The sequence below is a fragment of the Callospermophilus lateralis genome, chromosome 18 (genome assembly GCF_048772815.1).
Source record: "Callospermophilus lateralis isolate mCalLat2 chromosome 18, mCalLat2.hap1, whole genome shotgun sequence".
Lineage (NCBI taxonomy): Eukaryota > Metazoa > Chordata > Mammalia > Rodentia > Sciuridae > Callospermophilus > Callospermophilus lateralis.
Window position 1 is genome coordinate 31,406,453 of NC_135322.1, and position 27,690 is coordinate 31,434,142.

At 36.0% G+C, this 27,690-nt stretch overlaps 1 protein-coding gene across 2 annotated transcripts; it reads right to left on the bottom strand.

Moving 5' to 3' along the window:
* Positions 1-768: 768 nt before the first annotated feature.
* Shcbp1 (SHC binding and spindle associated 1) lies at positions 769-27,133 on the bottom strand. Of its 2 annotated transcripts, none has more exons than XM_076838983.2 (13): positions 27,031-27,133; positions 24,374-24,433; positions 23,980-24,095; positions 21,831-22,039; positions 16,155-16,247; positions 12,486-12,719; positions 12,236-12,404; positions 11,814-11,934; positions 9,043-9,174; positions 7,659-7,777; positions 3,230-3,316; positions 2,749-2,890; positions 769-1,094 (listed from the first exon to the last, which is right to left on the bottom strand). In XM_076838983.2, the coding sequence occupies exons 1-13, from the start codon at positions 27,131-27,133 to the stop codon at positions 769-771; spliced, it is 1,911 nt and encodes a 636-aa protein (XP_076695098.2). The 2 variants fall into 2 exon arrangements, with proteins under 2 accessions (XP_076695098.2, XP_076695099.2); XM_076838984.2 differs by having other exon boundaries at positions 24,266-24,433.
* Between the last annotated feature and the right edge of the window lie 557 nt (positions 27,134-27,690).

Sequence of the window (27,690 nt, forward strand, 5' to 3'; positions counted from 1 at the left end):
ATATGAGATACCAAGAATACATAGTTGATATAGGTTGTATAGGTAATCATTTTGACTATGTAAGAAATACGATCAGAATACTGTTATGGTGAAAGAAAAAAACTTTCTTTTTAATCATTCACATTCAGTATTGGAAATGCTCTACGAACACATGACTCCAAACAACACATTTTGTTTCTGCTTCAAACCTGCTAAGTTATCTATTGCTGGCTTGATGATTGCATAGTTCAACATAAAAATGCATTCTACTCAAATTCTCAATAAAAAGTCTGATTAGTTAGATAACTTCCCAATCATAAAAGCTTTTATTTTAAGACAAGTATTATGCAAATATAATGTGGAAATCAGACTCACTGTAATTGGGATAAAAAAAAACAACTCTAGAAGAACCCTGCACATGTGATACCTACTGCATTTTGGTGCATACTGTCTTGCATTCCCTACCTTTCTTCCTCCTCTTTGAAGTGCTGGATTAAAGTGTATTCACACTAGAAAGCTACACAGCAGGCTTAATATGAGAACTATGTGTTTAAGAAAACAAGACATTCTAAATAAGAAATCTCCAATTATTTTATGTTTTTATGACCTTTCTTATGAAGAGTGTTTTATGTGCAATAGCTGCAGATAGAAATAAATCTACATTTCACTCAAGCCCAATCAAATATATCAAATATAAAATACAACATAAAGCAAACTACAGAGCAGCAGTGATTCTTAGAGCAGCATGTGCAAAATTCAATATTTTGTTATCTAGTTACATCACTGTGGTCAGAAAAGAAAAGTGCCAAAACTCCCTTTTCCATTCCACTTAAACTGGTTCCCCACAATTGCAACAAACATCTCCTGTGACATTAAGTTGTCATCAGCTTGTGTGATCCCCAGTTCACTCAACCTTTTCTTCTTCATGTGGCCTTTTTGTGTAGAGACAGCAACTAGTTCATTTACAATTTCACAATTACCCTCAACTTGCTCAGAAAGGTCAGTTCTTTCATAAAGCTCCATTCTGCCTGTTGCACATTGAATCAGTTCTTCTAGATCCACTCTTTCAGCTGCATCTGCCTCTTCACTTGTCTGAATTTTAAGTGCTTTATTTTCTGGAGAAACAAACAAATTATAACAAAGTTCAATAAACAGTCTAACCAAACTAATACATATATCTACACAGTCTGTTAGAGCTTTCAAGTTTTTTTCTGCCAAGGACTCCTGATATATCTGTATTTTACAAATTCTTTGCCATAAGATTCTCAACTGGCAGTTGTCTTACTCTTCACCAATTTTAAATTCTTTATTTACCTTCTTCATCCTAGAATCTCATTCACTCAACAGACATATCCTGGGTATTTACTGTCTGCTAGGCTCTGCATTAGGAGCTAGGATGCAAAGATTAATAGACAGTGCTACTTTTCTTAAATTTCTAATCTAGCAGCTAATTCTAGATGGGTCCCATGATCCCCAACCCCTGGTGTTACGTTCATTATTCTTTTTTTTTCTCCTTTACTTTTTTTGGTTGTAGATGGACACCTTTATTTTATTTATTTATTTTTTAAATTTTTTGTAGTTGTAGATGGACACAATGCCTTTATTTTATGTTTATGTTTTTTTATGTGGTGCTGAGGATTGAACTCAGTGCCTCACACATGCTAGGCAAGTGCTGTGCTACTGAGCTACAGTCCCAGACCCTTATTTATTTTTATGCGGTGCTGAGGATCAAACCCAGGGCCTCGTACATGCTAGGCAAGTGCTCTACCACTGAGCTTCACCCCCAACCACACACTCATTATTCTTAAATGGCAACAGAACTTTGCATTGTAATTTTGCAATGTACTAATTAATTTTCTCCAGCTAGTTGCAGAAGAGGAAGTCAGAGAGATTTGCCTTCAGGGAGGTTCTCTGTAGCTAAGAAGGATTGAGACAATGAGACAAGGAGCTGAATATGATCCCCAACCAACAGCCAGCAAAAAAAAAAAACAGAGACCTCAGTCCTTCAACCTAAAGGAATGGATTCAGCTAGTGAAATGACATGAATAAGCTTATAAGTAGATTCTTTCACCAGAGCTTTCAGATAAAAATTCTGCTCACTTGACACCTTAATTTCACACTGTGAGACCTATGTGGAGATAAAAACTTCTAGAGATATAAATAGAGCAGATTCTGAAGAATAACAAGGACTATTATTTAAACTGCTTTAAATTTCCCTCATCCACATAAATGTCTAATCCCTATCTATAACTGAGATTTAATAGTGACCTGCATCATGGCTTAAAATTCATGAATCTCCACTGAGCTAGCTCATTTTGCTGCCAAGAAAGGCAGGTGACAATGAGACACTTAACTTCTACCAATGAAAAACAGAAGCAAGCTCCAGTATATCCCTAAGTAAATGCAGCCTTCAACCTGACACACTTACTTCACTGCCTCCTCTCTTAACAAATCCTAGTAGGAGCCACCACTGCTAGCATATACCTATCCTTATTCTATACACTTACAGAAAACCAAGCATGAAAACAAGGGGAGTGTGGGGTCACAGAAACCACCACATCAAGTTTTGAATGAACAGATGAACCTGTTGACATTCAAAGTCTCTCTCACCCTGAGATTCTATAATGCTAACACTTTACCAAGCTTCTCTATGTCCATGCCTAAGCATGTTCTAGGAATATTTTTAAAGAGGGGAGGAAGACTCAGTCCTAATCAGTTTAAAGCAAACTACATATGGTCTTATATAAAAAATTACTAAATATAGCCTACCTTCAATTCCATCATGGGCATTGTCTTGCAGTTCAGAGAAAATTGTAGGCTTCACCAAAACAACACCATAACCTTCATTATTATGTATAACATTATTTACCATGGATATTTTGGGAATGTCATAATGCTCATCTAAGAAGTCCTGTGACATTGAAAACAAATTTCTTAAGAAACTGTCATATTCAACATTGTCTGTTTTAAAAATCTTTTTTCACACCATTCTAAAAATAAAGTAGAAAATATATGCTTATTAATACACTGTACCAGAGTGACATAGCGTTCCTGTCACTTCTGCATATCTAAAGACAGCAAAGCTCTTTCACAAGAAATCACCAACTACTTGTGTTATTTAAATTTCTATGCTGTTTATGCTTTCAAAACTAGAAAGCAATAGAATCCAACATAGAAATTTAATAAAACATAATTTCTTAGGTGAAACCATTCTAATCTTTAGAAAGAATGTATTTCAGCTAATGCTCACCTTAATGAGGATCCCCTCCTTGCAGTGATGGATCCCATTGTCACTCAGGATACACTTACTCCCAGGATATATTTCAATACCAGCACCCTGTAAGTTACAATTTGGGGTAATGACAATCAGTTTTTAAAAGATTTATTACAATGACTTTTTAGCCTTTAACACAGAAAAAAATGTAACATACAAAGATAAAGTGTTTTATAGATGACTTTCTTTAAAGTATTTCTTTTCTTTTTTCTTTTTCTTTTTTTTTTTTTTTTTTTAACCAGGGATTGAACTCAAGAGCACTTGATCCCTGAGCCACATCCCCAGCCCTATTTTGTATTTTATTTAGAGACAGGGTCTCACTGAGTTACTTAGCACCTCACTTTTGCTGAGGCTGGATTTTAACTTGTGATCCTCCTGTCTCAGCCTCTGGAGGCGCTTGTGCACCACTGTGCCTGGCTTTAGGTATTTTTAATCAACATTTCTATTTACTCCATTTCCAACAAATTGTTGATCACTTAACATACACACACACACACACACACACAGTGGTTAAGAATGTCAAAACTTGATTTTTATTCCACTCTAATTCTAGACAAATGTTTTCTGATTCTGCCAAAAAAAAAAAAATAGTCATTTAACAATTTTGTTGAAAGATGCACTTAAAATGACCATTCTCAAACATACTCAATTAGTTGGAGAACAGTATGAGTCTAGTAAAATACTGAAATTTGAAGACAGAAATAAGAGTCTATTTTTAAAAACAAGACAGTTTAAAAATAACCCTACCATAATGATTTTAAAATCACTTCTATGCAAGCAATGGCCTCTACTACTACACTCATGTTAAAATTAGCAGTTAATACAAATGTTACTTATTCATAGTGACCAGAAAGACCCACCATGATCCAATTCTCTCACATTGTCCCATGATACCACATGGTATCAACAAAAAAGTAACAGTAACTATTTATTGCTAATATTATATTATATACTTTAGAAAACAAAAGTCTCTATAATTAAGAAAGCATTTCATGGGTGGGGGGCCGGGGTAGAGTGCTTGACTAATATGCATGAGGCACTGGGTTTGATCCCCAGCTGCCGCAGTCTCTGGCTGGGCACAAATCACGAGTCTCCACACAGCTTGTAGATTCAAACAGCAATTCTTTATTCCCGAACTCACACCGGCCGTCTACAAACACGTTCTGGGGGAATCCACGTTCTCTGCCCAAATCCACTCCACATGGGCTTCTGTCTCCCAAAATATACTGTCTGACCCTAAGCACTCAAGAGGAACTCAGCAACAGGATACGCCCTATTCTAAAGGGGGAACACCCTAATCTCCTATTATGCTAAACTGCCCTATTCTAAAGGGGGAACACCCTAAACACGGATCCTGCCCTGGTCCTTGAGCAAGGTCACCTTTCAGAAGTCCTTCCACTAGACAGCATGGGAGTAAGCTGGCAAGGAATTTGTCATACCTACTTGGCTGATGGCTCCCAGCACCCAGCAACACATTATAAATAAATGAATGAATAAATGAATGAATGAATGAATAAATAAATAAAAAATGTATTGTGTCCATCTATAACTAAAAACATATTTCAAAAAAGAAAGAAAAAGAAACCATTTCAGAATATGTTAATTCATGATATCATTGATTAAAAAGTTATAATCATTTATGACACATCTACTGCATGGGTGTTGAGTTGTTTTTTCTGGAGTAGTAGTATTCCATGAGAGTACATTTGTTATTACTTCTCCCTTTACATATGGCTGAACCCTATGTACACACTAACCCTAACTCTTCTATAAAATGTTTTTTTTAATTGCTAATTAGGCTAAAAGATTTTCAGATTGGGGTTATGTGCAAAAAGATTTAGGAGTATACTGAAAAAATATATATACATCCATAGGTCACTTAATAATAGGCATATGTTCTGAGAAATTTGTTGTTGGGTGATTTTGTCATTGTGTAATCTTAGCCTGTACCTACACAACCCTAGATGGTGTAGCCTACTACACACCAAAGCTATATGGTATTCATAGTTGTATATGTCATACTGATATGCCATTATAAAACACGTGAATATACAACAAAATAGTTAAAATTAAATATCAACCTATAATGTAAAGGAATAATGTAAAATTTTAAAAGGACAATTTAAACCAGCAATCGCCGGGAAAATGAAGTGAACAGCTATTTGGCAGTGAAAAAGTAGTTGCCCCATTCCCACTAAATGTGATGAAGTACATGTTCGTATTCCTTCTGTTAGGTATAATCAAAAACGTAGGCAATATATACAAAACAAGTAGAAAAAGACTTAAAAGTGGGCTGGGGTTGTGGCTCAGTGGTTGAGCACTTGCCTCACATGTATGAGGCACTGGATTCAATCCTCAGCACCACATTAAAAAAATAAATAAATAAAATAAAGATGTTGTGTCCATCTACAACTGAAATACAATATTTTCTTTAAAAGTGGAGAGAAGAAGGCAGAACTGCTTGGGACTTCAAAACACAAAGAATGACACCAACACAATGGTGAGTTCCCTGGATTTTCCTTCTGCCTCATAATCCCCACACTGAAGAAGCTAGTGATCCAGAAACATGAACACACACAGAAAAAAAAAAAAAAAAAGATTGCTCTGTCTAGTCAAAAGACCAGACAACCTAAAGATAGAAAACTTTAGACAATAACAGCTCTATTCCAGCCAAATACCACAGAGGATAAAACAACAACAGCCCCCATTCCCACTAAATGCTGGCAGAGGTCAAGAGGAGAGCCTAGACTTCTTCTGCTTCAACCAGACTGTAACCAGGTAACTTTTTCATCCAAGACCCTTGGCCTAGCAGTATCAGTAGAGACTACATGGGAAGTCCAGACTTTTACCTCCACCTGACATTGCAACCATCCCCACTGGGGTGGTATCAGAGCAGGCCTAATGGAGAATCTGGACTTTCATCATTGCTCAGTGGTAATAAGACAAGCCCCAAGTACAACAGTGTCATTGGAAACCAGGAGGGAAGCTGGATCTCTCACTTCCACCCAGCAGTACAAGTACCCCACCCAACCTGAGAATCAATCCTGCCCCATCCTCTTTATAGCACTCAGAGAAGCCCAGTTAAAACAGAAGATCCAAACATAATACAAAAATGTCCAGGTTTCAACTGAAAATCATTTAAAATACCAAGAACCAGGAAGATGCCAAACTAAGTAAGACAATCAACTGATGTCAAAACTATAAAATGTCTAAGATGTCAGAATTAGTTGACAATAATATCAAAAGAACCATGATTTTAAAAAAATACTGCAATTAGCAATTGTGAACATACTTAAAGAAAATGAAAGTCTCAGCAAAGAAATAGAAGATAACTTCAGAACCAGTAGTATTTTCGGAGATTTTTGATACAGATAATCACATCGCTTGTAAACGGGGATTTATATGCCCTTTGCCTCCTTTTTCTTGCCTTACTGAACTGGCTAGAACTTCTAACACTATGTTGAATAATTGTGGTGAGAGCAGATATCCTTACCTTGTTCTTGATTTAGGAGGAATATATTCAGTATTTCATCATTAAATATAAACAGCTTTTTATAGGTATGCTCTATCAAGAAGAAGCTCACAACAGATAAAAATGAAGAAGCTCACAACAGATAAAAATGAGAGAAAATTTAGATCATCTACTTCTTCAACAGGTGAATAAACAAACTGAAACGACCACATGTTGAGCTATTTATCAACAATAAAACGGAAGAAACTATTGGAACATACAAATTCTTGATAAAACACCAAAGAACTGCGCTAAGTGAAAAATTCCAAAAGGTTATATACTCTGTAATTCCATTTATATAACATTCTTGAAATGAGGAAATAATAGAAATGGAGAAGAGATGAGTTTGCCAATAGTTAAGAAGGTTGGTGGGAGAGGCAAATGAGTTTGGCTATAAAGTGGCAACATAGGGATCTTTGCGGTGGTGAAAACATTCTTTGCTCAACCGTACCAGTGTCAATACCCTAGTTGTGACATTGTACTATAGGTTTGCAAGGGAAACTGGTAAAGCGTATACATATGGGATCTCTCTGTATTATTTCTTATAATAGCATATAAATCTACAATTATCTCAAATTCAAAAGTTTTTTTAAAAAGCAACTGAGCTTCAGCTGTTTCAAAATTGCCTAAAAGTTATAATTTTAAGGATCTTAATTTATTTTTAAATTACCCAAGAGAAATTATGAGATTTATTCTTTTTCTTCCTAATCTCCGTTTTAAAAATACTACAGTATTATGCTTATGCTTAGTGGCTAAATAAGAAGGCTTGGGCTTATTTAGTAGATAATAAGTATCTAAACTTCTCTGAAGAAAGAGAATTGAAGTATGCATCTACATCTTGGTCCCATAGTTTAATTATTGAAAACTTAAACCAAATAATTACTTCCGCCATACCTTGGCACCATATAAATCTGAGTTCTTCATTAAAAATTCAGCTGATGTTCGTACTGTGACTCCTGTAGTTTCACATTGCAACACACAGTTTTCCAATGTAGTCTTGCCACGGTGAATGACTATGATGAAAATATACAGTCAACTGCTTTCAGAAGTAATGTGACTATTCCAATATTAGAAATATCCTAGCGTTGACATTAAATATAGTCTAAGTATTCCTCAAGAGGTACCATTTAAATTGTTAGCTGACTTACAAATTTATAAAATTTAAATAATCACTATAGTGAATAATTTTCTAAAACCTAAAGGCAACTTCCTTAGAAAATGACTTGACCTCAGAAATGCAAAAGCATCTATTCATTACAAAAAAAAAAAAAAAAAACACCCTACACAAACATACACACATACATATACATATACATATACGAGCAACTCTGCTAAGTGACCTGGAAGGAAGATACAGATTCTAGGAAACAATGTTTTGTGTTGCTATAACAAAATACCTGACATTGGTAATGTTTTTTTTTTTTTTTAGAGAGAGAGAATTTTAATATTTAGTTTTTAGTTTTTGGCGGACACAATATCCTTGTTTGTATGTGGTGCTGAGGATCGAACCTGGGCCGCACGCATGCCAGGTGAGCGCGCTACTGCTTGAGCCACATCCCCAGCCCCTGACATTGGTAATGTTAAAAAAAAAAAGTTTATTTGGCTCATTATTCTGGTGGGTAAAAAGTCCAAACAGCATGGTGTCTGGCAAGATCTTCTCAGCTGTATGACAACATGGAAGAGAAGAAATGACATCAGCTGCATACAGAAGGAAAACATGTACTACCAAGGAAACCAGAGTGTGGGCATGGGCCAACCCACTCTCAGGAGAACTGATCAACTCCCGTGAGACCTGCATTAATCCATTCATGAGTGTGGAACCCCTGGGACCTAATTACCTCCACTACATCCCATCTCTTAAAGATTCTACCACATCAACACCACCACCAAGCTTCAAGCATAAGAATATTTGGGAGACAAACTATATCCAAACCTTAGCACAATGTCAAAGTAGCAAGTTTTAGTCTAATGCTAAAATGAATGCAAAGAACACAAAATACGATGTTGGAATGCTTTAAAAGAATTAATCACACAGAAAAGAAAAGGATAATAAAACCAACAAGTTTTCAAGAATAAGCTGAACTAGGAAAAAAAAAAAAAAACAATAAGCTTAACTATTTTTCACCTTAGGGTAAACTGTTTAACTCATCATGCTATGTACACAGTAACTAATCAGCCTTCCATATACTCCAGTGGTATTGAGTTACATTCTATCTTCCATAGAAAATAGTCTTTCAAAGCCTAGAAAAAAAAATGCACCAAATATTCAGATACTTACTTAAGATTCCTTCTACAGCATCATGCTGAACAAATTTTATGTTTGAGATTTTAATATCCGCACCTGTGCAATCCACAAAAGTATCTCCTTTGCCTCTCTTTTCTATCACAATATCATCTGGTAGACCATATCCTAAGGAAGAAAGCAAGAACACTCAAGAAGGGTGAGGGAAAACGTCTGAACACAAAAACGTTAGAACAAATTTCACGAGTCTAAACATTTCCAAATGATAATTCAAGACAATCAATGTTAGTTATATTTAAATAAAATCTTTCTCTACATACCTTGTGTAATTTAAGTCAAGGTATCCAATTTTTAATAACAACCCTCCAATCTATCCCATATTAGGAAGACTGCTCTGCCAACCATCTTGGGTCAGTTCACCACTAAATTCACTTACAAAACTGCTATAAAAAAAATAAGTAATTCTAAGGCATTCAGCCCTTCTAAGTTTTCCCCTAAGATTTTATGGCTCTAATATAAATTATATGGAATATATCTAGCATTTCTCAAAATTAGAACCTGACAAATTAACTTCAAACAGTTTAAGCTAATACAAAAAAAAAAGGTCTACTTAATTAACCAATTTTTAAAAATCAGGTTTCATAAATCTTTTTCTTTTCTTTCTTTTCTTTTTGAGATAGGGTGTTACTAATGCTGCCTAAGCTAGGCTCAAACTCCTGGGCTCAAGCAATCCTCCTGCCTACACCTGCCCAGTAGCTGGGAATACAGGTGCACATCATTTTACCCAACAAAGTCTTAATCCAACTAATAATGCAGGCCAAGCCTCTGGATGCTCTTACAGAAAACTAGAGAATTTCCTTTCATCATAAAACAGAAGCACACAAACAAAGCTATAAGAAAAAACTCTCTCTAAGAGATAGTTAAATATCTGGATGTTTGGTGCATTGTTTTTTCTAGGCTTTTCATAAAGAAGAGTCTTTGCTTGAGTAGATGAAAGTAGTAACAGCATTGAACAGCAAAGCTACTTGAAGAGTTTAGACAAGCCTTGAGGGGCACTAAGACTCCAAACACAAGAATGCTACCAGGGTGGACATTGGATAATTGGATTGAGTTGTTTCTGATTCTTTGTGTCTGTCTGTACTTTGCATATTTCCTATAACAATCATTGTTTATCTTCAGAAAAATAAAAAAATATAAAAAGAATTCCATGTTGAGGAAAAAAACCTGAGATCATTATACAAATTATGTATTCTTAGCAGTTAAAAACAAAACCATCACCTAATTGAATAGATTTTTTAAACAAAAAAGGCCTACTCTAAGAGCTATTCATCCTGCACATATTTATGAAACCTGCACACAGTAGGTACTCAATACACTTGTAACACTTGTTACAAGTGTTATCGATGAATCACTAGTACTCCACACATTCACACTGCAGATCACATCTGATTCCCCAATTCTTAGAAATGCCCTCGGTTAGTAAATTTATAGTCATTTTTATACTCACCCATCAGAACTCTATGGTTATATATAACACTCTGGCAATTACATTATTATTTCTTCACCAATATAGAAAGAATTTTTATCCACCAAACAATATAATATCAATGTTATTTTCACTATGCCAAAAAATAAAGTGTTTTTATTGCAGTGATTTACCCTGCAGATGTGTTTTTTATACACATACATCTATGATAAATCAAACATTGGAGAGGAGAAAAAACAAAAATTATATACATAAAACAAAAAAGGGGACGATGATATAGTAGTGAACAGCAGGAAATTAAACTCCCAGTCTTGCTTCCATTAAGAAGTTTTGACAAGATAAAGAACATAGCTTTAGCCATTTGTGAACAGCTGCTTAAGTCACAAAATGATATATCCTTTTTTTTTTTTTTTTTACAAGCTTTATTACTAACTTGAAGCTGTTCTGGTAAATAGTTGAACAGGTGCATCTAAATTTTACTTTATAGAAATATGCAGAACCAAAATGAACAATTGTAAACTAAACTAAATTTAGGAATCATTCTGAATGAACTTTAAGATTATTACTGTTAAAAAGTTGCTTTTGAAGGGGTTGGTTGTGGCTCAGTGGTAGCACGCTTGCCTAGCATGCATGAGGTACTGGGTTCAATTCTAAGCACCATTTACAAATAAATAAAGATCTATCAACTAAAAAAAAAAAAAGTTGCTTTTATACAACCTTCAAATATTGATGTTCTCAAAAGTATACTTTGGCCAGGATACAAAATGTAGTATTTGTGACATTCAGTAAGCTTTTAAAGAATTAAGATAATTTTTGTACCAATTCAAGTTAAATGCACTTTTCAAAAATATCTCTTATAAAAATAAGCTAACTTTAAAACAAAACAAACAAAAAAATCAGGTACCAAGATATCCACAAAATGTATGACCTAAGAGCAAGCAACAGATAAGAAAATATTAAACATAGACATAGACATAGATATATGGTTATATTTTGCTGGGAATACTTTTCCATTCCAAAAATTAGACTTCTTTTCCACAAACTACATATAATCTAGAAAGTACACTTCTTCCTAAAGGTCTTAAAAACAATATGCCTGTAAACATCTTCCCAACATATATACTGTCTCAAAGACCTATGATTCAAGTTGCTCAAACACTGGGTCAACCCTGAAAGCTTTAAATACCCTTAATGTTTCAAGTCATCTCACTTGAAACCAAATGGGTTGAAATTACATTCTTGGAACTTCAACACGATCATTGATTTACTGCTTATTTATATGTATGCATGAGAAATTGGTTGTATTATCATCCATACTCACCTTCCAATTCAATGGAATCAGCAATGGAGAATGTGCCATCTACCACGTAATGACCAGGACAAACAATAACAGTGTCACCTTCAAAGCAAGCATTTATAGCAGACAATGGATCTCTGTGGAACTAGAAAACAACATATTGCAATACGGTTGAGTATTGCAACTTGAGTATTATTGCAAGTGTCTTCATGTCTGACCTTTAAAATGGAGCACAAACTGCATTAAGTGTCTCCTGTGATAGTGCACTGAGCCCCAAGCATGCTTTTGTTAAAGTGACTATTGTTAACAAAAGGCTGTGCTCTTACTACTTCTCATTTCACAGAAAACCAACCCTAGAAAGCTTCTATAAACACTTTGTAGAATTCATAAAAATCTGGTATGAATCAAAAGGCGAAGTCACCTGGAGCAAACAACTCCCCTTTTACCTGAACTTCTATTTCCCCCTCGCAATGCTCTTCACAAAGCTTGTCCCTGAGCAGAGCCCGAAGTAGACCAGTCATCATGGTGGATGAGACCACATGGGTGACCTTCTGGCCATTTGGACGGATGCCCTTTGCTTGAATATTAGAGTTCTTCTGATAACCAAACACATATCTTAAAGAAACCAAATACATCCATTAATTCTCAGTAAGATAGCTAATACGAACTAGTTAAGAAAAACAAAGACACACATACCTCAACAAAGGATTCTCAATGAGTTTTAGCTTTTGTTTCAACTGTTCAATCTCCGAATACAATTTTAATCCTTCCACCATGGAGATATTTTCCTGCTCAGAATCAGAATTACAATTTGACAAACTGCTTCTCAGATTTAGAAATTTCCTGTAACTCTCCTCACATTGAGACAACAGATTACGGTAGTCAACAACAAGTCCTGAAGGAACTCGGTCTTCAAGAATATCATAATACCTGAAAGTAAATTGAAATCTATTGCCTTCCAAGTAAATTTTCTTATCATTAAGACAGCTCATTTAGTTCTCAAAGATCCAGCAAGTTATAGTACATACTCAGGTATATGTTAAGTTGCTCTGAATAGCACTCCATTATAAGTGAAAGCAATTGGAAGTATGAAGAACAGCTTCATTAGGGTCACTAACTTTTCTTCTTTTGAGAATTTTCTTTTTTTTTCCTGAGATCCCAGCATTGTATTTTTAAAACATTGTCAGTTCATGCTGCATAATGTGTAATCATTATCCAATAAGAAAGTATTTTCTCCTCATATATTAAGATTCAAGCTGGGCATGGTGGTAAATACCTGTAATCCCAGCAACTTCAAAGGCTGAGACAGGAGGATTGCAAATTCCAGGAGAGCCTCAGCAACTTAACAAGACACTGTCTCAAAATAAAAAAAATAAAAAGGGCTGGGGGTGTAGTTCAGTGGTAGAGTACCCCAGGGTTAAACCCCTAGTAACACACATACACACAAAAAGAATCCTAACAATAAGATTTCAAGTTTTATTTGAGACTCAATTTGAGTCTTATTTAAGGAATTTGAGACTGGGGGTAGGAAGGGAAGTATCTAAAATTGTTTTACAACTTTTAAGATTACCAGATTTATAGGATCAAAAATGAGAAATTATTTAAATTATCTAGCTCTGCCTACATTTAATGCACAAAAATTATCTCAGGAAGTTATTAGAGATAGCCTTTGAAATTCTGTAAAGACATATCAAGAAGTATTTCTGGGTGCAGTAAAATAATTTTGGAATGTACAAGTTAATTGATAAAAAATTAATGAAATAGAAAAAAGGAAATCAATAGTTTTGAAAATAAAATATAAGATTACTGCCATTACATACAGTTTTTAAATAATTGCTTTATTTCTTAGTTAAAAACACAGTGACTAGCAATGACTTAGGCCAGCGCTTCTCAACCCTAGCTTAATATTCAACTCACCTGGGGAGCTTTCAAAAATACAGATGCCTAGACCCCCATCCAGACCAATTAAATGGGTCTCTAAAAGTTGTTTTGTTTTTAATTTTGGTTTGGGTTTGGGTGTTGTTTCAATAAACCAACATTTGTATCTCAGACCCATAATTCTTTTTTTGGAGTGCAAGTTCTAATTTTATTCTCATTGCAGCACTGCCTATTAAATTACAATTCATGAATACAAGAAATTAACTGGTCTTAGGCTACCATCTAGTGGAATGATAAATGAATACCACATTTAAGAAGGTCAGTGTAAAACAACAGTTTAGGATACAGAGTTAATTTTAAGTTAACTTAAAAACTGAGCCACATCCCCAACCCTTTTTTATCTTTTTATTTTGAGACAGGGTCTTGCTAAGTTGCTTAGGGCCTTGCTAATTGCTGAGGCTGGCTTTGAATTTACAATCCTCCTGCCTCAGCATCCCAAACCACTGGGATTACAAATGTGTGCCACAGCACCAGCTAGAAGTAATTTTAAAGTTCCCTAGATGTTAATATAGCCAAGGTTGAGAACTATTGCTTTAGATGATGATTTCATTTGTTTTGTTTTTGTTTTTGTTTTACTTAGTTATGCTCTGAATAAAACCAAGGAACAGAATCATAATCCTAAATAAATTTACACCAAATTATGGTGAACACTCAAATAGTATTTAAAACACATAAAAACTAATTCTTTCCCCATTTTTCAAGAAATAAATTAGGCAACTCTTGAAAAAAAAGCAAGGATTTCCTCTGCTTTGGTTAATCCATAATTATTTAAAGATTTAAATTCACTTTGCAAAGAAGAAATTAGGGAGCAAACAACTTACTGATCAGGTCTATTAAACTGTGAAGATTAAGGCTCAAATTTTAAAATGAGTCTCTTAGTATTTCTAACACCCATGGTAATCAGTTTATTTCTCCTCGTCATATTGATACGTCATGGTCTGGATGCAATGAACCAACATTTGTATCTCAGACTCCTAAATTCTGGAATTCTATGTTTTGAATTAGAAAGGAAAAATATTTACCACACAGTATAAAATCAAGACAGTACGATTTGATTCCTTTTAAATCTTGTCTATTGACGCTCTACTCCTATCTTAGCTAAAGAACCATTTCAGATCTGCCTACATTTGATAAAATTCCAGTTTCTCCATCAAGCACTGTAGTTTCTTCTTTATAATCCAAACCATTTCTGCCTTATGCTTTTCCATCTGCTGGTGATACAGAGTATGTATGTAAATCACTTCTTGTTAGCAATGCAAAGCTGTCAAATCAGAATACAATTTTTCTCCAAGTAAAGATCAAATTTGCCAGATATGCATGATAGTCACCTACCATTACATTTCACTTCAGTCAAAACCGATCATTACTGTTTAAGAGCAAATATCACAAACCAAGAAAATATTCAAGTGTATCGAAAATCTGTCATTAGAGTACATTGTGGGAAAACAGAATAGACACAATGAAAAAACTGGAAAGACTGAATAGAAAACATAGTCAATTTTTGAAGAGCTGAATTCAGACATACATAATTCTAAATAAGTAAGAATCATTAGCCTGAGTTTCGCATTTTTTTTTTTTATTATTTACTATTGAAACCAAGAGAAACTTACTAAATCATATTGGATTCCACAAAAATGTGAAGGCTTACTGCCTTATCTTATAGAGTCAAATCATCTTTCACACAAGAAAAAAATCATCTCCCATAATTCTTTTTTTGGAGTGCAAGTTCTAATTTTATTCTCATTGCAGCACTGCCTATTAAATTACAATTCATGAATACAAGAAAATCACTGGTCTTAGACTACCATCTAGTGGAATGATAAATGAATACCACATTTAAGGTCAGTATAGAATAACAGTTTAGGATACAGAGTTAATTTTTATATTTTTGTATGGAAAGGCTTTTCCCCACTGAAATATGATAAATTACAAAAATGTACTTTGGTACTTTGGAAATTTTCATTCTACCAATATTAATGATTTAATATTTTTAACTATTTGTCAAATAAAGCAAGAGCTTGCTTGACAAAACATTAGAGTAAAACCATATACTTTAAAAGTAGTCTTTAAAGATTTAAAGCAAAGGAGTCTTCAGTAATTCAAATAATTTCACTATTTTTCTAACAATTGTCTTTGACTTTAACAAAAGGCTTTTAAAACACTAGCTCAATTAAATTTTATTCATATTCATAAATAGTGAGTTATAATTTAAATGTTCTTGAATTCTCTGCTTTTAAACTTAGTTCATAAATTTAAAATGCAGGTGTCTACACTTCACACAAGCTTCATTTAATAACTTGTACTATTTGTACACTGATCTGTTTTTGTCTGGGGCATCTGGGGCATGTGATATGTGTATCGCACGGGTAGAATTTTTTTTTTAAAATCCATTTTGCAACACATATGAGGTCAGTAATAAATACTCACAATCTCAATCGAGGTTCAACACATCTGACAAAATAATCATACTCATCCTCCTCTTCTTCATCCCAACTCCTCCAAATGTTTTGGTAGAAAAATCTGAAAAAGAGTTTAGTATCATTTAAATTCAAACACTGGCTCATTATATTGGAGTTTTGGAGTAATGAGAACTAAAGAGAAAATCAAAATCCTACCATTTACAGCTACTTACAACTATTTTCACAACATTCTCTAATATATGTGAACACTGTAATTTGCTATAATTGACAGTCATGAGTCATATAAAATATAGACCTTCAGATCAGCTAGAAAAGTTTTTCCACAACATTGTTTCTGTTAGAACTTTCTTTTTATCAGGGCTATTTATTGATTATCAGTAACTGGGCAGATGATAATGCCAGTGTTGAGATGGAAAAGAAGGGGCGAAAAACAGATTTGGGGTTAAAAATAAAGAGTTCTGTTTTTAAAGTGTTCCATTTAAGATGCCTATTGATCTGCAAATGGATGATGTCCAGTATGCAGATGAATACAGAACCCCAGAGCTTTAGGGAAAGGTCAAGTGTAGATATAAATCTGGTAGGGGCAACATATTGATGGTATTAAAGCAATAGATGAGATCATCTAGGGACATAATATAAAGCAATAGTTCTCAACCCTGGCTATACATTAGAGTCCCCAGGGATGTTTTAAAAATGTATTCCCTGTTCTAGACTAATAAATCATAACCTCTCAGTATGGTGAGAAAAATCAGCATTTATATTTTTTTAAAGCTGCCAAAATGATTTTAACTTTTTTTAAAAAAAAAGTTCAAACACATACAGAGAACACAGTATCATGAATACCTTGTATTCATCACCCTGCTTCAACAATTATCAACTCATTAGCATCTCTACCTCACCTACTTATCTCTGCTCCTCCCCCATCACCCTAACACTGAAATATTTTGAAGCAAATCTCACCAATATCATTCATAAAGTTTTAGTATTGTCTATAAAATAAATCTTTATACCAAAAAGAAAATTTTCATTCCTTATATTATTAATTATACAGTTAGTGTTCAAATTTTCCCAGTTGTCTCTTGCTCTTGTTTTAGAGGGTTTTATCGGGATCAAACAAGGGTCAGCTGTTGCATTTAATCAATATAGCTCTTAAATTATTTTATAGATTACTCCTTCCTCTTTTTTACCATGGAGTTTACTTAATAGTTTCCCACACTCTGAATTTTGTTAATTACATCCCAATAGGGTCACTTAACACAGTCTTTTGTTTCCTTTATTTCTAGTAAAATGATAGTAACATCTAGTAGCTTGATCAGCTTTAGGTAAGATTTCTGGCAAGAATACCCCAAGGGAGGTATAATATCTCTCTATCAGGAAGCACATAATGCCTGGCCATTCTTTTTCATGAGGTTAAAACTGATAGATGAATTCAGGCATTATCAGCCTGATTTCACTCACTACAAAGTTCCTTATCAGTTTTTCACCTAGCAGCCATTGATGACCACTCCCTATAACCTTTATGTTATTAGTGGTTATAAAATACTGATATTCTATCATTCCTCCTTCATATATTACTTGGAATATTTCTATAAAGAAAATAACCCAGATGATTCTAATGTGGTTCCAAAGTTAATCAAGGATAAAAGAGTAAATGGCTGTTATGCTTTGATCTCCAAAACTCATGTTGAAATTGAAATGTCAATGTAACAGTATTAAGAAGTCATGAGAGGGCTGGGGACATAGCTCAGTTATAGAGTGCTTCCCTTGCATGCACAAGGCCCTGAGTTCAATCCCCAGCACCACAAAAAAAAAAAAAAAAAAAAAAAAAGAAGAAGAAGTCATGAGAGCTTTATCATGCTCTTTACCAATCTCCAGAACCATGTGCCAAAAGAAACCATTGTTCATAGATTTACCCAGTCAATGATATTAGTATAACAGAAACAGACTAAGACAATGACATAGGACTGATCCCTGGGAAACTCCAACATTCTGCAGTTTGAGCACAAAAGGAAAGCTGGCCAGGATGACTGAGAAGCAAGTCTGTGAGATAGCATCTGAACAGCAGTGTCCCAGAAGCTGAAGGAGAGTGTGTTAAGAAAAACGGGAATGACCAGATGCCCAGAATGCAGTCAACCAAGATGAGATCAGAGAAATATCAACTGGATATGAGAACACAGAAGTCTTTACCAACCTTGAGCAAAATTTCAGTGGTGAAGTGGGAGTGGGAGCATTACTAGAATGTCAGGAAGTACATGTGACTATATATACTCTTTCAAGTTCTGCTGTGAAAAGGAAGGAATGCAGAAAATGAAGCCAGGTCTGAATTCTTGTAGATTAGGTGGTCGGTCTCTTCACCCTCTGGAGAATGGGTTTTTTGTTTGGTTGGTTTGGGTTTTTGTTTTGTTTTGTTTTGTTTTGTTTTTTTAACTGGACTTCAAGGTGCCTCATTAAAAAAAAAAAAAAAAAAAACCTCTGCTGGTCCCCTTTTGCCCTCAGAATGAAGTCCTAAGCTTGGTGATATTACAAGGATTAATATTCTAACTCTAAAGCACATCTCCTGCCTCAGAGTCCTTGCATGTAAACTCCTAACTTCACAAGTTCTTTCAAACTTCCATGTAAGATGCTGGTCAGAAGCCTTCCAACTTCTCCACCTGGTAAACTTAGATTTACTCTTTCAATCCGGAAACTTGGGAGTTAGTCTTGACTGTTTCCATATCTAGTCCTACCTTTCTCAATCCTCACATCTTCCCCACCATGTCCCAACCACTCCACTTTTTGATCAGGCTCTATCTGTCCTCTCAGTATTCCCACTTTCTTTGTCTTGCTTCTTAATTGACCTCCCTATTCCATCTCCCTCCATTCATTTTCCACACAGAAGCTAGAATGAACCTTTTTTTTTTTTTTTTTTTTTTTTTGAGCAGGGGGGAGGCCAGGGATTGAACTCAGAAGCACTCAACCACTGAGCCACATCCCCAGCCCTTTTTTGTATTTTATTTAGAGACAGGGTCTCACTGAGTTGCTTAGGGCCTCACTATTGTTGAGTCTGACTTTGAACTTTCGATCCTCCTGCCTCAGTCTCCAGAGCCGCTGGGATTAGAGGCATGTATCACCATGCCCAGCTATATAAACCTTTCAAAGCATAAAACTGATCACATTCTCTCAAGAATGAAAACTCTTCAATGGCTTCCCAATCCTCTTAAAGACAAAAAAATGATTAATTGGCTAACAAATCCCTATACCTTTGACCCATGCCAGCCTCTCAGCCTGGTTTCCTGGTTCTCTCCCAGCACTGTGTTCTGACCTTACTGACCTTTCAGTTCCCTAAACTTACTCAGTTCCTGCACCTGTTTCCTGCACCTGCGCCTCCTTCAGCTAGCCCTTCGGACCCAACCTCAAATGTCATTTCCTCAGGAAATAACAATAGAACTTAACCTAGTCTTTGGAAACTCTGTAATTCTTCATAGCACTCAATGCCATTTCCAATCATGGATATATTTTAGGGTGGTTATGTCATCAAGGCTCATCACACATGTTTAACTAATGACTTCCTGATGATGGTGCTTGGGTCAGCTTTGTGCACCAGTCACACTGAGGACCCAGCACTCAAATATTTATTGAATCATTAACAAATGAAAATCCTCTTAATTTGACCTTCTCTGATCAGAATCTGAGCTCTCCAAATGAAGAGTAAATTTAGCCAGGCTCCTCTTCAAACAATATGACCAATCTAGGTACTTTTCTTTCTACTAACTTCTAACATCATAAAAGAGATTAGTTCCTAGACTCCTAATTTCCTAAATCCATCAGTTAACCCTTTACCTTCAATTGCATCAATTGACAGGTTTTCTTTTTAACAAGAGAAAAGCACAAAGAAGTTATTTTGGCTTTGGACAGAAACCAGTTCTTCAGATTTATATTGCTTGGCCTAATACTGAACATCTAGAGCTAAATGTTCTTCTACACAATTAGAAATTTTCCACGAGATGTCAGAAGCAAAGTCTGACATTCTGCTTCTTTGTATTCAACTTAAGTTAATCAGGTTAACTCACTAATGGTATAGAAACTGGAAAGTGTTGGGTCCCTAAACATTAGTAAGTTCATTTTGGTTCTGGGACTCTACCTTGACCCGAAATCAAAACTGCCAAGAAAAAGAAACTTAAGATACCCTGTTACCGTTAACACCACCCCTGTCAAGGGGTGTCAAGATCCCTAAACACAAAAAACCGTTGTTACAAACCACCTGCACCCAGGTTCAGTTCTAGCTTGCTCTTGTTCCTTGTCCAAAAGATATTTAAGTTTCCATTCAAGTAATACTGGCTGCTGCACCTTGCAGAAGGGCAGCCTGGCAGATATTTTCTATCAATAAACCTTTGCTAGAAAAAAATTAAAAAATAAATAAAAATAAATAAATCTTTGCTTGAACTCAGAACTATGTCTCTCTTAAGTTGAATACTCTACAAAGAAGCAGAATGTCTCAGACCTTGCTTCTGACATCTCATGGATATTTGTGCCAGCTACCCTAACAGAAAGTACTTATTCAACTACAAAACATCACACAACATTACTACTATTATGATCATTACATTATCTAGTCTTCCACTTCCTAGAGGAATATACGTCCATTTTGAATTAAAAGTAAGCTTTCTTTATATAAGAAGATTAAAAAAAAAAAAAAGCGGGCTGTATCAAGAGCTATTTGATAAAAGACTTATCTGAAGTATTTTAAAAGCATACCAGTCAATCAAGGTATCATGGGCTTGCTTGCTCACTTAAGGGACAAAGAAGAGTACACTTGTGCAAGTGGAAATAAACCATGCCAAAAAGGACACATGAACACATCCTCTAAAAAGATTCAGGAAGCAGCCTGAGAAAATACCTTCTGACCAGACACATTCTTTAAAAAAAAAAGTGTATTAGTCTTATCAACACATAGATCATACTATACCACTTTCTTTACTTCCTTTCCTTTCTTTCTATCCTCTTATATTCAAACATACCAGCCAAAAGCCTTAGCATCCACAACTTTCAAGGCAGTTTCTAAATCTATACAAACCAAATTGAGAATCTCCTATGTTTTGTTACATTTGGGGAAATTCAGTGAAGGCTAAACAGGTATTCCTTATACCAGTCTTTTCCAGTTTTCTATAAGTTTGAAATGATAATAAAATGAACATTTAAAGCATTTTAAAAAAAAATTTTTTTTAATTTAATAAAGATTTTCCTAGGGGCTAGAAGTGTGTCTCAGTGGTGGAGCACCCACCTATCAGGCACAAGGCCCTAGGTTCAACCTCTAGCACTGCAAAAAAAAAAAAAAAAAAAAAAAAAAACTCAAGATTCTCCTAATCTTTGAATATTTTAAAATATTACAGTGACAGCCAGGCATGGCGGTGCACACACGTAATTCCAGCAACTTAGAAGGTTGAGGCAGGAGGATCACAAGTTCAAGGCAAGCCTCGGCAACTTTGTGATACCCTGTCTCAAAATAAAAAATAAAAAGGCCTGAGATGTAGCTTAGTGGTAACGCATCCTTGGATTCAATCTCCAGGACCAAAAAATACACACACACATTGCGGTGACAAAGTTTACATTTTGAGTTTTTAAATCTGAATCTAACAGAGACAAGAACATCACTTCATCCAAAGTTTTGGGCCACAAGGTTATTTTTACCAACTTCTCTTCCTACCTGACATGCTCAATTGCAAGGGCTGTCTGGTCAAATACTCCAGAACCATCAAACACCACCCACAACTCCTGCAGGGGCAACCGACATTCCTTCAGCTCCAGGAGCTCTTTCACACAATCCAAGGTAAAAGTGTTCACTTCAGAGTCACAGACATAGGGTTCAGCAAGCTTCACGACTGCCTTCAAGGCTGCAAAGTCCACATCTGTAACCTAAAATTTAAAATGTCACTTAACACATGTAAATCAAAATTAAGATAATCATACAAAACACTACTGATAGCCTAATTTTTTTAAAAGCTTGAAATGGGGATGGGGAGTCTTCTTTTGTAATATAAAGGGAAAACAAGACAGGTCTGGCTTTTACCTTCATGGTGTTTATATTGTAATCAGGAAGAAAAATAAACAAGATGGTGAAAAGTATGTGACAGAGAATAATAAGCAGGAATGGTGACCTGGTTTTGCTGGGTGACCAGGCTAAGTCACCTCTAAGCTGAGAATAATAAAAAGGAAGCAGCAGTCTAAGAGCAGGGAAAGTGCAAAAGTCCTGGAGTAGAGACAAGCTTCACATCTGGAGGAGAAGATAGGCAGTGCTTCTTGTTGGAACCAAAGGGAGTAGACTGGGAGTGAGCAGAGGCAGCAAGAGATGAGAAAGGCAAAGTGACCAGGACACAAAGGACATCAGAAGGAACTTGGATTTTACCTGTTCTCCCGCACAATGAGAAGATGATAGACCCAACCTGATCTTTTCTTAAAATTGGGCATCTCACCACAAAGCCATGAAAAGATAATTTCGGCTTTACTATAAATTACTGCAAATTCTGAACCTGCTTGGAATGCCTGCCCGTGCCTTGAACTCACCCATGCCTGACTCTCTGACCAGATAGCAGCCCTCTCTGAAACTTAGTGACACCTCATAAATATTGGCCTTCCCTGGCCAGACAACGACCCTTTCTGAGGATCTAATGGTCCTCATAAATTCTGATGTTGGGGCCAGCAAAAAATGTAAACTACCATTAATGTGATGCTTGTCAGAGTTCTGTTATCTGAACCCCCCTTTGTGTAACATTCTGGGCTATAAAGCTGGGCTGCAGGAAAGCTGGGGTGCGGTCTTGTTCCCGTCGTTTTGGGAGGGAGAGGCAGCCCAGCCGGTCAAAACAATAAGCTTGCTTTAATTTGATTTTAACTGGAGTCAGTGGTCTTTTCTTGCATCCTGGTCTAACAAAGACATTAAGTAAACACTAAGCCCTTGGTAAGTGTGCATTAGGAGTTTTAAATAGAGAAATGGCACACTAGTCTTTTAAGACAATGCCTTTGACTGCTTTTAGAAAATTGATTGGAGGGGAAGAGGAGCATTACCATAACTAAATTAACAGATCTGAACTTCAAGTAAGGATATCAGCATAATCCAAAATTTTTAAATTCGCACAAAACAGCTACAACCCACTGCTTCATACATAACCACCGCAGTATGGGATGTCATTTTCTAAAGGAGCTACAGCCACACTGAATTCATACTCCCTGGTTTAACATTTTGGATTAACAGGGCTTTTTGTGGTCCAGTTAACAAACACTGAGAAAAACTCACAGCTAATATTAGAATGCAAGTTTAATGTGAAGGGCCCAGTCAGTTGAAAAATAAGATTGTTTTATTTTCTGTAGTGGGACACACTAGCAAGAGATTAACCATTAACCACATTCCTACAAATTTGTTAGACCAAAAAAAAAATAAATAAATAAAAATGGATGAGTTTTAAAATGCCTATTTGGTTTAAGCTACTCAATGGGCTAAACTAAGAAGGTAAAAAAAATTAATTAAAACTCTGTTGACTTCATAATTAGGCCTCCTTATTTTTAAAATGATCTCAAATACCTCCTCCACTTCCTAGGTTTATAATCCATTTCCCCTTGTCAAAGGACACTGAAATTTAAACCATCTTAATTTCCTGGTAGCTCCTCCTCAGTAGCTTTTAAAATTTGCGGAACACTTCATACACTGGAACGCTTAGAACACCGTGGCAATTAGATGAGAAAAACATGCTATTTTCAATCAGCTCATAAACATTAATTAAAAATAAGCACTTTGGCTATAACAGTCTGAAGTAAGTGCTTATAGCTAAAGACAAATATCTTAACAACAGAATTAAATTTACCTCAACCAGCACCTCAAACACATTAGTGTGCCAGACTGCCCGCCATCCAGATGGTTCAAGGACCTTCTCCAAGAACTCAGCTGTGAATTCCCTTACTTCAGAGGCCTTGCAGTCAGCTACAAACAAATTAAACACAGTAAGAACCGAGTATGCATAAAGCAGAGAGAAGTTAATAGATTCATTTACATCTACTTTCTCAAAACCAACAATTGGCAATCTCAGAAATTGAGACAGACATTCTACTTGTAACTAAAAAGATAAAAGAAGAAAAAAAAAACCTACTCACCTAAAATATAATCTTGATAGGCTCGGAATCGTTCATAGAACAAAAGTTGACTTGTTTGGAAAATTTCTGGGAAAAGAGTTTTTCCTTCTGGCACAAAACTTTGTAAACTAGTGACTGGCTTATCATGGTAGCTACAATCACTGCATGACTCTTCATCTTGGAATAAACCTAAAGGAACAACAAAAACAAGTAGGCTCAACTATCCCAGATACTTCTGTGCTTACAGAATGCTTCTATTTTCACATCCTCGTTCAGCAATTTCCAAACAAAATACAAAAAAGGATTTGAGTATGAATGTTCTACTCATTCTACCACTGTCAGAAGAAACTAGCTTATAAAACAAAAGTATCTCAAAATCCAAATTCTATTTCAAAACAATAAAAAGCTTAAGATTTTTTCAAAGGTTAGGATTTTGTTGTTCTGTGAGGTTTGGGGGGAAAACAAAGGAAGACTGTTTTCTAATTCAGTGGAAATCATCCAAGTTCTCCTTTAAAGGACACAAGTGGATTTTTATTTTTACTGCTATAACTAGCAAGTTATAATAAATATCTTACAGTTGTTTTTTTCCCCAAAAAATAATTCCATTAAGCTACATTAAAAGAGGGAGCTGATAGTCCCTCTCAAATGAGTTGAAGCCTTATTTTCCACAGTGAAGTCTGTCAATGGCCCCTCAATAAAGAGGGATGAAAGAGTCTTAATAAAGCATAAGATTTACTTCACTAAGGCTACTAGGTTCCTCCTCACCAATTTCACTGACTGTCTAAGGAAAAGAACAGAAAATGCAAATCACCTTAGGTTTGGCCTGATATAATTATGTTTCACAAGGAGTGATATAGCCAGTGGCATATCTAATTCAGTTTAGAAAGATTTTTTAACAGACAAACTGTTGCTAAATAAAAAATGCCAAGGTGGCATTTAGACTGGCAGAAGAGCTTGTGGAGGCAGTTTTAGGAAGTTAAGTCTGTCATGAGCAGCAGTCTATCTTTCCACACCTTCTCACACCTTTCTTTATTTTCAGCTTCCTTTTCTCCTTCCTTACATTTATTTTTTGCCCCTGTTCAGGCTACCAAAATTACTCAACCCCACAGATGACCCCACAAAATGTATTCAAAGTTCTGCTGCTTACAAACACTGATGCACATAAGCCAGAGAGGGCTTACTATCTGGGCAACAATTTCTCTATTCCTCAGTTTCCTTGCCTATAAAGGGAAGGTAAAAATAGCATGCCCACTTCAATTAGGAGTAAAAAAAATCATTTCTTAATCTTTGACCACAGTGTCCAGCACACAGAATGCATGTTTTTTGTTTGTAAACAACACCATTCTTTATGGCTATTTTGTTTTTGATCTGTTTTTCTACCTTTACAGAAGTAGAAAAGACAAATAAAAATTGTATATATTTAAAGTGTACATTGTGATGTTTTGATAAGTATATATTATGAATTACCACGATAAAGCTAACATTTCCATCACCTCACAGTTTCCTTTCCTTCCTTCGTTTCTCCCCTGCCCCTTTGGATTTATTGTTGTTGTTTTGTAAGAACACTTATCTACTCTTATTAAATTTCAAATATACAGGGGCTGGGGCTCAGTGGTAGAGCACTCGCCTAGCATGCATGAGACACTGGGTTTGATCCTCAGCACCACATAAAAATAAAAAATAAAGATACTGTGACCACCTAAAACTAAAAAATAAATATAAATTTTTTTTTCAAATACACAATATTATTAACTATAGTCATCATTAGTTCATTAAGTTTCCAGAACTTATTCATCTTATAAGTACAACTCTCTCTCCTTTGACAGCTCTTTATTTTCCCCACCTGCTGGTAACCACCAGCTATGCTGTTTCTGAAAGTTCAGCTTTTTTAAGATTCCATGTGATGTCATGTAGCATATGTCTTTCTTTACAACCACTTCAAAGACATGACTCTTTACGCATTATCTTACTTCATCTTTACTGTAGACAGAACTTTTGGTTCTGTTTTCCAAGGGGGGAAAAAAAGCTAATCAACTTTTGCCAGTTCAAAAGATACATTAATAATTAAGCCACACCTGTTTTCTCACTTGACCAGAATTCTTTCCATTTCATAACACAATTCAAAGTATTAAAGAATTTAATTCAAAGTATTAAAGAATGTAAACAGGCTTAAAATGTCAGAAAAAAAAAAGTAAATGGGGGTCTGGGGATGTAGCTCAGTGGAAGAATGTTTGCAAGACCCTGGGTTCAATTCCCAGCACTTCTCTCGGCAACTGCCCCCCATTAATGGAATCTCCAAGAAGAGATAGAATTATGGGACGCGCATTCTATTTCTGAACTCTCTCCCAAATTGGCTCCCCTACCTTTAGACAGGTCATCTGCCTTCAGTGTTCAGAAAAGGTATCTAGGCCAAGTATTCAAGGTTATCTTTTTCAAAAAGGGGAAGTGTGATTTTGACCTCCTTTGAGATGCAGATAGAAAAAAAAAAAAAATCTTTGCTCAACCGATAAGCTCAAAGCTTCCGGTAACCCTTCCAGGCTGAGAATCCCTGGCCTAAGTCCAACTTCCTCCAGTCTCAGGAAAGCTGAGACCAAAGAGGGTGGGGAGGGGTAACTGTCCCCGTGTACCTCACGACTTTGACATCCTGAGAGTGGATCCAGGTCTGGCACACCCTTCACCGCCACGGTGGCCAGCAGAGTTCGCCAGGTCTGCGACCCAGGCGCCTGCCAGTGTCCCGACGCCCCAGGCCGCCACGGAGACTATTCGCCCGGCTTGGGGGTGCTCACCTTTCTCCAGGGGCTCCGGCTCCTCCTCGGCTGCCCAGTTAGTGCGCTCTGGTGCCATCGCCCCAAGCCCCAGACCTCCACCCGACGGCAACCCGTCAGCCATTTCAAATTTCCGCGGGCGACCGCCCCGACTGGAACGCGATGACAAAGACGCTTCTGATTGGATAAATCGGCCGAGGCTTTTCCCCCGGAGCCCCGCCCCCTGCGGCGTTCACCAACCCCGCTGCAAAGCCTAGGCGCCCTCTACCGGCCAGGGGGACCGCTGTTCTCTTGCAAATTCTCAGTCTTTGGCTTACTGGGACATACTTGGACACAGTTGAATTGGGACATAATTTGGCATGATTTCTGAAAAGCTATCGAGGCACACCTGGAAATGGGTAGGGTTCAGTGGAAAATATTATATATCTAGAATTTTAAAAAATAATATTTAGACTTGTTTGACTCATTACTAGTGGTATTACCTTGGTCAAATCACTTCACCTCTCAGAAAATGATTGTAGGATGAACTGTTAATAGGATGTTGACCTAGGTGGCCCCAAAATTTTCACTACCAAAAATGAGCATCTCACACACACACACACACACACACACACACACACACAAGGTATTTTCAAAGAATATTAAATCACATTTAGTAAGTAAATTTAACTTTTACTAATT